This window comes from Sporothrix brasiliensis (genome assembly GCF_000820605.1).
Source record: "Sporothrix brasiliensis 5110 chromosome Unknown Cont21, whole genome shotgun sequence".
NCBI lineage: Eukaryota > Fungi > Ascomycota > Sordariomycetes > Ophiostomatales > Ophiostomataceae > Sporothrix > Sporothrix brasiliensis.
Window position 1 is genome coordinate 2,050,043 of NW_024467140.1, and position 12,056 is coordinate 2,062,098.

General features: G+C 57.0%; 2 protein-coding genes across 2 annotated transcripts; one reads left to right on the forward strand and one right to left on the reverse strand.

Moving 5' to 3' along the window:
• Nucleotides 1-346: 346 nt before the first annotated feature.
• SPBR_04532 (Rho guanyl nucleotide exchange) lies at nucleotides 347-8,191 on the forward strand (the record flags this gene model as incomplete). The annotated part of the gene is made up of 4 exons (XM_040762809.1): nucleotides 347-2,119; nucleotides 2,200-2,619; nucleotides 2,687-7,987; nucleotides 8,075-8,191. 4 exons carry the CDS (start codon nucleotides 347-349, stop codon nucleotides 8,189-8,191), a joined length of 7,611 nt encoding a protein of 2,536 aa, XP_040615630.1.
• Nucleotides 8,192-11,716: 3,525 nt separating this feature from the next.
• On the reverse strand, nucleotides 11,717-11,941 carry SPBR_05444 (uncharacterized protein; the record flags this gene model as incomplete). Its single annotated transcript, XM_040763719.1, has 1 exon — nucleotides 11,717-11,941. One exon carries the CDS (start codon nucleotides 11,939-11,941, stop codon nucleotides 11,717-11,719), a length of 225 nt encoding a protein of 74 aa, XP_040615631.1.
• Between the last annotated feature and the right edge of the window lie 115 nt (nucleotides 11,942-12,056).

Sequence of the window (12,056 nt, forward strand, 5' to 3'; positions counted from 1 at the left end):
GGCTGCAAACCCCGTCCCATAGGCGCCAGCCTGTACCTATCCCGCGAACGATCGCCCCTTCCCCAAATCGCTGGTTGTCGCTGCACAGCGCCTGCCCTCCCCCCGAGAGAGACACGCGCTTTTGCATAAGCCAGGCCAACCCACCCGTTCTGACTGCATCCTGCACCCGCCTTTCCAAGACAGAGCATCCCGTCGCCTCCTGTTTTCTCTGTCTCCCCCCTTCCTCGTGTCCTCGTGTTTCTCCTCGTCCACCCCCTTTCCCCCCCCCAATCGCTCGCCGAGCAGGCATAGCCAACCACGACCGTTTGCCCCAACCGGCCGCGAAAGCCTAAATGTCCAGCCTGTCATGGACGGCGGCCACCGAGACGAGGACGATCCCCTCGATCCTCCCAACCGCCTCGACCGCCTCGACTTGTTCGACCGACTGGACCAGCTGGACCGCATGAACAACGCAGCCCGTCCCAGCAACACCCACCTCGACAGCCACAGCCTTCTGCCACAGCCTCCGTCTGACCGCCTCGCCGCGAACCTCAGCAAGCAAACACTGGCCTCACCCTCCCCGCGTGAGCATCACCACATCCAGCAACAGCATCTCCATCACAACCACCACGCGCACGCCCTCCAGCCCTCGCTGCTGCCGTCCTTCGATGTCCCGCCTCCACCACCACCACCACCGCCGCCCCTGCCGCCCCTGTCGTCGTCATCGTCCCATCCGCTTGTCGCGTCCAATGCCGGCGTAGACACCGCGCAGTACTCGGCCGAACCCTCTTCTCAGCCCTTTCCCCCATTTCCCGCCCACGACGACGCCCGCAGCGACTTGCTCGACGACCCTGGCGACTTTTATCGCTCTTACACCGACAGCAGCCTTCGGGGACACCAGCAAGACGACCAGGACACGGCCGTGGCGTTCACGGCCGCTGACCTCATGGCACCAGAGACACCTGTCTCTCGACCAGCACCGCTCGCACCGTCCCACAACACCTCTCCCAATGGCGTAACCATCAAGCAGATGCACGAGTCACAGCAGACACAGCAATTACCGCAGCGGTCCCGGCCACCGCCGTCGCTCGCCAACCGCACAAATGCAATTCGGTCTGGTCGTTCCGTCTCGACTCCTGTCGGCAGCAACGGCGCCAACCCGACCACCAACCGGCCGGGTTATGGACCGTCCGCCTCGTCGTCCACCAGCGTCAAGGACTTGAAGAAGCGCTTCGACCAGATCAACACCGGCCCGTCAGCCTCCGCCACAGCCGCATCATCGTCTGCATCGTCTTCGACGCGGTTAAAACCGACGACACGGACCGGCCTCGCTCCCCCCTCAACAGCGTCTCGATCTCGGGCGACTACAGCCGGCAGCAACCGGGGTCCGTCACCGACCGCCACGACGCGAGCCAAGACGCCGACGAACCGCAGCCACGCCCCGCCGCCGGTGAGCAGTCCGAACTCTTTTGCCAGCCGCATCGCCAAGCCGCGAGCCGGTGCCCCAGGAACACTTCCCACCTCTGTCAACGAACAAGCGTCCAAGTCCACGCCTCATCTGACGGCGCCCCTCGCATCACCGCGGGTAAACCGGACGGCACCGCCACCGGCCCCGCCGCCTGTATCACGAGCGAATGGCCTATTGTTTGGAGAGATCCTGCCCGAATACAATAATTTGTTAACCACTGGATACGGCATCGACGCAGCAGTCCGGCCACGGCGAACGTCCGAGTCCGTCCTGCACGACCCACCACGGATCTTCACGCGCTCACGGTCTGAGATGGACCAGGATGCCGAGGCCGTTTCACCTACAGATTGGTATCGTAGCGCGACCTCTCCACGATCTCTGGGCGACCAAGGTCCAGGCACCCAAGGAGATGCCTCGTTCCAAAACCAAGCTCCACCGGAGCGCACGGCAGCACCATCGCGCAGTCCGACAGGACACATTCGGGCGCACAGCGATCTCGCCGGGGCAAAGCCGACGTATCACCACCACCACCATAAAAATCAACAAAGCGGACAGACCAACGCTTTGGCTGTTCTGCCGCCTCCGCCCCCGTCCTCTAACCCTCCGCCTTCGCGCCTCGCCACTCAGAACAAGAACCCTACTACCACCCGTCCGCCTACCTCCATGTCCGACGTGCCGCAGTCGCCAACGTCCCCCACCTCGCGCCTTCCCATCTCCGTCAGGAAACTGTCTGAAGCTTCCAACCGCTCCAGTCCATCGTCGACACGCTCCAACTCCCCCGCATCTGCAGCTGGACGCCGCTCTGCTGCGGCCAGCAGAGTCCCACGTCAGCAGCACTCGCATGGCCCCCCACCATCCACAGCGAGTGCGAAGACACCAACAAAACGTGCAGCAACCCCAACATCGACAACCGCCTCGCGGGCCAAGGCCGCAACGACGCCCACCTCGACCTCGTCGCGCAGGCCCCCACCGTCCCAAATCGCAACCTCTGGCAATGGCCGTCTCAGCGCCTATATTGCGGCGCCGCCACCAAAGCTTTCTCCACCCCTCCGCAGCTCACGACCAAGGCAACCTGTCTCATCCGCAAACGCTCCAGCCTCTGCGTCACGCCTGGGTCGGACATCAGCAGCATCCTCCTCCTCGTCCACCACCGCCGAACGAAGTCGGATGCCGTACGCTGGCAGCACCCGCTCGTCAGCCGCAAAACAAGATGAAAGTCGAACTGCCAATCGCCGAAAGATCGACGTCGGCCCTATCGACTTCGCCCAGCGCCGCGAGACGATCCGTCTCAAATATAGCAAGTCCATTCGAGAAACGGAGGCCTCGGCGGCCCGACAGGCTGCGGCAGACAGACGAAAAAAGGAGCTCGAGGCTGCTGCCAAAGCCAAGGCACTGGCCGAAGCTGCTGTACGCGCGCAGTCCGAGGTCAGCAGGCGCGCCATGGCTGCCTCAGCGGCCACATTGTCCTCCAAGTCGTCAGCATCATCCCTGTCGGCCTCGTCCAATGCGGCCGCTAGCACCACGACCTCGTCGGCGGCTGCCGCTGCCGCTGTCGCACGGTCCCATAGTGTCCGGTCGTCGACCGCCTCCATTGCTGCCAATGCGGCGGTATTGGCAGCGGCGTCGTCATCGTCCCCAACGGCCTCCAGATTCCCGGGCACGTCAACGCCACCCCCTTCATCCCCCACTGCTGCCACTGCTGCCAGTGCAGCAGCAGCAGCTTCGGCAGCAGTCTCTACACCGCCCCGCAACAGTCCCCGCCAAAGCCCACTGCATAGTCCGGGAGTGCGACGCACTGTGAGCGTGCGGAAAAGCGCCGTCGAGCTACCGTCTCTGGCCATCTCGACCTCCATCCCGGAATTGCGGCCGGCCCCAAGTCGCCGGGTTCCCAGAGAGAATGACTCACCGACACTGGGCATTCCAGGGACATTTCCCGGTGGCGTGTATTCCCCGCCCCGAAAGGATGCCCGAGACGAACCGCCGCCATCCGCGATTTCTCTCAACTCAGCCATCACGGAGTTCGACAATGAGCCGCAAACAGATCCTCCGCGGCAAGATACTGCCAGCGGCCTGCAGCATGCTGGAACTGAACCGCAGCCGCAACCCGGTTACCTTAGTTATGGCAACGCAAAAGTTGAGTATCGCTCGCCTTTTGACTTGCCTACACCAGACGATCAGACCGCCCACACATCTCATCATTCAACCCCTCAGAAGCTGCACAGACAAGGGGACGACACGTACAGGTCCCCAAAGTCCTCGTACATGTATCCCTTTGAAGATGAGGGGGCTGATGATGTAACACCTATGGCAAACAACATCTCAACCGAACAACCAAAAGATGCCGATATGTCGCCTTTTGATCGTTTCATTCCTGGCTCATACCGCCAGGACAGCTACGAAAGCAGGCCTTATACGCCTCCTCAAGATCGCGATGCTTCGCAGGAAGCTACCCAGCTGGCCACATCGTTGCACCAAAGCCCCGTGCGAGTACATGAGCTTCGCCGAAGCGCCTCTGGCTACCACATGGCGGAACCGACAAGCGAACACGATGTACCAATCCACATCGGAACCGCCGTCACTGAGACACCGGACGAGACAGTACGGGAAGACGTTGCCATCGGCTTTGCGCTCACATCGTCAGTGCCTACAGCAAACGTGGAAGAAGATTCTGAGCCGACAATGCCGAGTCGGAACATCGAGCCAGAGTATGAGGTGCAGCCTTACCAGCCAGATAAGGTGCAGACAACGACAACTGTCACCATACTTGGTCGCGAGACCGACATTCCCAGCCGGCGCCCGCCCTTGTCACGACTCAATAGTTCATCTAGCCGCCTGGACCTGCCGAATGACTCTGACTATGGAAATCCCGAGGGTTTCTACGCTGTGCCGACCTTGAAAGACAACATCGCGGCATTGCGTGGATCCGCATTTGCTTCATCTGATATTTCAGACGAACCCCAGCGGTCAGCCAGCGAGCCACAGCGCACACCGGACACGTCAAATAGTCTCAACTTGCCTTCGCTCATGTCCCCTGCAAACCGGTCCAGCCAACAATCTGGCTGGACAGATTTCTCGATCGAAAGCGAGGATGCCCGCGCGTTCCTTGCCGCCCGGGACTCGGCGGCGTTGTCGAACAGTACGGAGGTGATCAACAGTAGCCACGATATCGATGGCGGCTCTCCCATTCGTACCCGTGCAGTGCCGCCCTCGATATTGCAAAACCAGCAGAGCCAGCAAAACCAGCAAAGCGAGCAAAACGAGCAGCGTCTGCGACCGCGCCACCGTCGGAATCCGTACGAGTTTGATTCCAGGCCCGCTTCGGTTCTCGAAGGCGAGCAGGAGCAAAATGAACGGGATGAGAACATCGACCCGTACGAAGAGGAATCGCCTGATGGCCCGGGAGCTTCGCCAGCCGACGAGCCTACATCGACCATGCTCCCGGAGCTGGATACGGGGACCAACTTTTTCGTCCCTTATTTGTCGGATGACAAGGTTGCGCACCAACATATTCCCGTGCTTCCCGACCACGACCCGCCGCCAATTCCCGTGTCCGTCGATGGGCGAGATTCGTTCACCGAAAACAGTGTTCGCCCGAGCTCGTCCAGTGCGTACTATGATTCCTCGCGCCCAAACAGCTTTGCTCTTGGTATGCGCGACGACCATGACGGCCAAGATTCGTTCACGTTTGGCGGGAATGGCAGTGCGGACGACTCCATGTATACGTCGCCCCCACCAACCATGACAATGCAGTCGTCTGCCCAAGCATCCCTTGATCTCCCACGGCAGTCGATTAGCGGCGCGACACTTATTGACAGCGAGCGGCCTAGTGGGCTTGACGGTACTGGTGATGCCTACGAAGGCGATGCTCCTTTCAAACGTACAGGCGGCAGCCCCAAGAAGACCACACCCAGCAAAGAACAGTCGCGTCTTGTCCAGCGCCAAATGGTCATTCGTGAGCTGATTGATACCGAGGCCGTTTTCGTGCGCGACATGAACATTGTCGAGGAAATTTACAAGGGCACGGCCGAAGCATGCCCGCAGCTCGATGCCAAGACGGTCAAGCTCATTTTCCGCAATACGGACGAGATTATTGCTTTCCACACAGCGTTTCTGGTCCAGCTGAAAGACGCCGTGTCCACGGTGTATGCTCCAAAGGGTGGCCGGCGCACATCCCCCCCACCTCGAGAAGACTCCATTTTGTCCGAATCGGACACCCTGAACTCAACGTCGGCAACCTCCGCGGCCGAGACGACCGGCTCGTCCTCGACCACAGCAGCTGCCTCGTCGGCAACGACTGGAACAGTTGCTGAAGACGCCCGGGATCGCCAGACGTCTCTCGGACCTGTTTTCCGCAAGAACATTGACCAAATGCGTGTCACCCACGAGGCCTTCTTGCGAAGCAGCGACAACGCGGCGAAGCGCCTCATCCAGATCCAGGAAGACCCGACTGTCAAGCTTTGGCTCACGGAGTGTAATGAGGTGGCACAGGATCTGACCGCCGCCTGGAACCTCGACTCGCTGCTGATCAAGCCCATGCAACGCATCACCAAATATCCGAACCTGATCAGCCAGCTGCTCCAGTACACGCCCGAAGATCACCCCGACCGTGGCCCGCTCATCTCCGCGCGCACCGTTCTTGAGAACTCGATCCTCGAAATTAACAAAACCAAGAAGAATTTTGAGCTGGTTGGCCAGATTGTCGGCCGCAAACGCAAGGACTCGGACGTGCGTGCTGGTTTTGCCCGGGCGTTTGGCAAGCGCGTTGACAAGCTGCAAGTGTCCAGCAACCGGCCGCCCGAGGACCAAGTGTATACCAAGCTCAACGAGAAGTTTGGCGACGACTACCTTCGTCTGCAGGTAGTCCTTCGCGACGTGGAGTTCTACACCCGCCAGGTCTCGGCATACGTGCACGAATTCTTACAGCTTTTATCGGCCATGGAACTGGTTATGCGCCTGCAGCCATCGCCGTACCCAGAGCTGGAGAGCAAGTGGGCCCGCTTCAATGTGTCTATGCGTGACATGGAAAAGGTGGCCCTGGATCAGCATCTGGCGCAGGTCCGAAAGCACGTCATTGAGCCGTTTGAGCTGGTCATCAAGTGCTACGGCAATCCGAGTCTCGCAATGAAGAAACGTGCAAAGCGGCGTCTCGACTACGAACGGGCAGCACAGCTCAAGAAAAGCGGGAAGAAGGTCGACAAGCAGCTCGCCGAGCTCGTGGAGCAGTATGAAGCCCTCAACGAGGCGCTCAAGAAGGAGCTGCCCATGCTGTCTGCCAACACAGAAAAGATTGGCAACATCTGCCTGGGCAACTTTGTCAACATCCAGGTTCGGTGGTTTGCCATCTGGAAAGAAAAGGTCAAGGTTGTGCTGGAAGACCAGCAGAACGTGCCGGAGGTGGTTGACATTATGAGCACGTTTGCGCGCGACTTCCACGACATGGAAGACCACATCAAGCAAAGCTTGACAATCCTGACCAAGGGCGCGGGCGGCGGCAGCGGCGGCAGCAGCGGCAGCGCTGGCCGTGCTGATGACAGCCAAAGCAGCCCCACTCCTGGTGGCACGAGCATGCTTCGGACGCGCTCTGGCCGACCGATGGATCTGTCTCCCCGCGGGCGCGGCGAGTCTGTGAACAGCGACAGCGCACCCACGCTTCCAGCCCCCGACTTTGGCGGACGTGCCAGCGGCCCCTTTGCGTTCTCGCCCACGACGACGTCGGCGCCGAACCTGGCCGGACACGCGGCATCCACATCGATAGCAACGGCTGCAGGACTACCGAGTCCGCACCAGTACTACTACCGCGGCGACTACTACAGCGGCCTCAACCTGAATGACAACCATGCTCGCAGCGGTGGCTCTGGCTCGCCTGGTATGCCGGCCGAGTCATCGTCGTCGACACGGTCGCTTGGTGGCTATGCTGGCGGTAGCAGCGTTTCGGTATCGGGGTCTGGACGGCCCAGCACCGGTCGCAGCTATGACTCGTCCGGCAACACCGCGCCGCGCCCGAGTGTCGACTCGCTTAACAACAACCATGGCCTGCCGACCGCTGGCCAATCGAGCATGGCAGCGGCCCTTCAGGCTAGCAAGCGCGACTCGGGATCCACGTACAACTCCAGCAACCAGTACCCGCCGGGCAGTACGGTTGGTGGCGACACCAGCAGTATGACGGGCAGCGGTGACCGCCGCTTCTCGGGCCTATTCCACTCGGCGATGCCCATGGATGACATCCCGGCACCGACCGCGACCTCTGTGCCAGGCGCTGGCAGTCACCACCACCACCATCACCATCACCACCACCAGCGCAACCACCACCATGGTGGCGCCGGTGGCCACCTGATGGCAGATGATGCCAGCCGATTGTCGTCACGCGCACCTTCGCGGGAACGGGCCGGGACGACGTCCTCGAACGCCTCGTCGTCGACAACGGGCGCCGGCCACAGCAGCGGATACAATGTGCTCTGGCTCGCGGCGTCTCTGTTCGAGTTCAATATTGAGACAAAGCACGAAGCAGGGTACCCGTACCTGACGTACCAAGCAGGCGAGGTAATTGAGGCCCCCCTCCCCCCATGAACCCCGCAACCCATTGTGATGCGATACCTGACTCCAACATATTACTGACAACGCGTTTAGATCTTTGATGTTATTGCCGAAAAGGGCGAGCTGTGGCTGGCCAAGAATCAGGACGACCCGTCCGAGCTTGTGGGCTGGATCTGGTCGAAGCACTTTGCCAAGCTGGCCGACTCGTAGAGCGAGCATGCGGCAGCAGGTGTACAATGATGGTGACACCATTGTGTCGACTCTGTACTGTATGAGATTCTTTTTATTTTGGACTGCCGGTTTCCGTTTTTGAGGAGAACACATAGCCACATCTCTGTTTGGAATCACAGCGTTTTTTTTTTTTTCTTGATTCTCTCTTTCATACTTTTCTTTTGCAATGACAGACGAAGGGATGAACAGGGGACTGTTCGCATCAGATAAGACGGACAAGGCGAACCGGGATGGAATGGAGGGGGAAAAAAGCAAGGGCCAGGGTAATAAAAAGAACAGGAGTTTTCTTTGTTTATTTCTATTTTGTGTTGACTACCTTTTCTCTCCTTCATCTGCTCCAATCTTGACTGTTGACTTGGACAGTGCCTTGTTGTTTTTCGGAACCAGCGGGCGTTGGCTGCCTCCTATTTTTACATTTTGCATTTCCTATTTCCCATTTTCCGCTTTCGTTTTAGCCTTCTAGTCTACCCTTTAGCTGTATGGCATCATTAGAATTCACATCCCGACTGTCACCGGTTCGCAGTACCTCTTGTTTTCTCTCGAAGCCGCTTGACCATGTTCTGTACTGGCTTGCCCAACGTCTTCTGTATAACCTTTACCCCCTATTCTTATGCTTGCCTTTCTCCAGCGTTGATACTGTTTTATTCCTTAGCACACAACTTAATTGCATGTTGTATAATCTTTGCACACTCGTGTCTTTCCAACTTTTTTGTTTTCTTCACTGATTTAGCCTCGTGCCGTCCCTCTGCAGAGACTGTACACAAAACATGCCGTGGACAGTACGAAACCCCATTCATACATCCCAGTGACCCGGAAGCCATCTTATTGTTGAGCAGACATGGGAGGGCTGGCAATATTTTATTCGCCAGAAGCAATATACAATATACTGGCGACATGTGGAGCGACGCCCGTAGAGCCAGCGACATCTCAAAAAGCGCCCGAAACCCGGATCGCTGCATGTTTCGCGGCACGAAAAGTTATGGTGCACAACATTTTATGGAGCGGCATCCCATCCATATCTTTTGTGTCGCTCTTGACTTGTTCATGTCGTGTCCTGTGCGACTTGATTATGCATGCCAGCTGTCACCTCTTAGTGTTGCCTCAGAGCAAAATATGAAAAAGGGTGTGTGGCTGTTCTCTTGCATGTCTGATGTAACAAGCCACCCGCCATACTTTTCTTTTTGGCCTCGTCATGTTTTTAACTGCCCCTTCCACGGTGGTACTACGGCATGAGCCACAGCGAGATTAGCAAGGAGAGAAGCCGAGTGACCGGGGGTTGGATAATAATAATAAAAAACAATGCGAGTGTGACATTGACAGAGACGGCAAGACGTCGTATTTTATTTATTTTTATTTTACTTCTTTCCGCGCGGAGGAAGCAAAATAGTACAACGTACGGCGTATGTACACACTTGATAACATCTCCCACCTCCCTTCGAAAGCGATGACAGGGGGAGGGACTGGGAGGTTTTGTAGCATCCGCCCCAGGAAAGAGATTACAGTGATGTAACCAGGCGCTATGGTCATTTCCCTCCCCGCCCACATTTTCTGTCGATAAAGGTTTCCATTCCTTGCTCGGCGGCTCGATTCTGCGGAGGCATAAAAAATGCTCCGAATATAATTAGGCTCGGCATTTGACCCTGTGATAGACCCCCTTGGTCATTTAAACTTCTTTCTGTAAATGCACCGTAATGGCTCCTCAAATGAAGAGACACTACCGTCTTCTAGTGCATCCTGTCCTTTCAGCTTTTTGTGATATGAGAGTCAGCGGCGGCGCAACGAAGACAAAGCTGAGCTGTAGAAAAACTAGCTGTAAGTGTGAGGAATTGCGCACGTATGGTAGAGGGAGTAATACGACGCCGGGGACGGATACAACGAACATCAAGATTGCCATGTTGACAGTGGTTCTGGGTCATCTGGAGACGCAAGAGATGAACTTCGAACTCTCTATTACAACGGGTTATTGGTTTCCCTGGAACTGGGTGTCAATAAAATCCTGGAAGATACCACCGTCGGGCTGCACCGGTGTGCTTAGACGGTGAATCCCGCTTAGACACCGTTCCTCCGTTTCTAGAGTCCTCCATCGTTCCACGGTCGTTTACTTTGCGGCTCTAGATCGACACACGCCAGACGCATGAGAGAAGCGTACGAGAGGTGAACATGAACGAAGAAGAGACAAATAAGGGAAAGAAAGGAAAAGCAGAGGTATGCATCTGATACAGGATGATTGACGACAATGCAGTCGCCATACTGACACCGCACGGACACTCCCTGTCAGCCAGCAGGCCGGAAAGAATCGAGGAGAGAAAGAAGTATTCTGGAACGTGACGCTCAGACTCGGCGAACGCGGATGTGCATAACGATGTGCACTGGGATGGTGTCTGGCGAGGAAACTGCCTGTGGGTTCAACGGTAGAAGGAGGTAAAACATACACAATAGAAGAAAAAGAAAAAAAGAAGAAGGGGAAGAGGACAGGAAAAGAGGGGCTGGCGGATATGCAAGAGAAGACGAGAGAAAACTTCCCTCTCATCCCGATTTGGACGCATCGAAAGATGCGTTGTCCGCGAAGCACGTCGCACGCACAGCATGCACAGACGGAACCCCTTGAAACCATGAGCTCGCCAACCTGGGTCCGGGTAGATCGGCAGTCGCAGGTAGCCCACCAGCGGTGTCATTTGTCAACGTCTCTTCGTCGTCTGTTGTTTTCTTTCATCTCGTTGGCTTGTCACATCCGTCGTCTTTTCCTTTCCATTTTCTTTCTTGTCTCACTCTGGCGCATCTCCTGATCATCCATCCACCAAGGCGTTCCCACAGCTCCCGCGGCTGGGAAGGTTGTGCAACTCTGGCGAAGAAAAATGGTGGGAAAAGAAGACAATGCCGCGAAGTCTGGTCGAAAATAGCACAAAAACTGCAAATTAATCAATCTCGTTTCCGTTCAGCCAATGGCACAGCGAGGCTCATCCTTTTCCCTGGCACCTGGGCCGTCCCAAAGCCAGGTCTGTGGCGTGTGTGTCTGTGTGTCTGGATGCCCCATGACCAAGCTCCAGATACGATGCAATATTGTTCGTGGGGTTCTTTCTCGTTCTTTCTCCTCGAAATCTTCATTTCGAGCTCTGCGCCTGCTCGTATTCTCTATATCGACCATGTGCTCATCCCAATCATACTCGACAACGTCTGTCGATATTTGACCCAACAATGAAAAAGAAAAGGACCTTGCCGGCGCACCTTTTCATGTATTCTTGGACGTCTCGTCAATGCATATCGAGGACGACGTACGTTCCACGCCAAGCCGCGATTAAATCGTTTCAACGCGATTGACAATGTTTGGTGGCAACCGTCGGTCTGTCGTTTCTTATTCATCCCCATACTCGTCTGATTTCTGGATGTCAGGCTGCCCCTTTTCTCGAGACTCATCTGGAGTTCGCTTGCCTGGGATTTGGAATCTCTCTCTGTCCCTCTTTTCCTGGAAGCTCCTGGATCGACACCGATGTCTGGTCTCATCTGTTATCTGCCGCCGCCAATTGTGCTGATGTCTGTCCCAGGTTTTCCAAGGATCTCCAGGCCTCCCGCGTTGGTCTCTTCCGTTCTCCTTCGGTTGTTGCCAGTGCCACCTGTCATGCCTTCGATCGGCCTCGACAGCTGCTGTGCCGCGACGGTGGTGTTGCCTGATCTCCCTATGCTATTGCGTTGTACGCCTGTTAAGACATCGGTGGCGATGACGAGTGCCATGCGTAGCTTGGAAGCACTCCGTACCGAGCATGAAGCCACGGAGTGCGGAGTATATTCCGTTTAAAGACATCGAGAACGCGCCGCGTACATAGTTTGATGTCAGCCGCCAATTTAT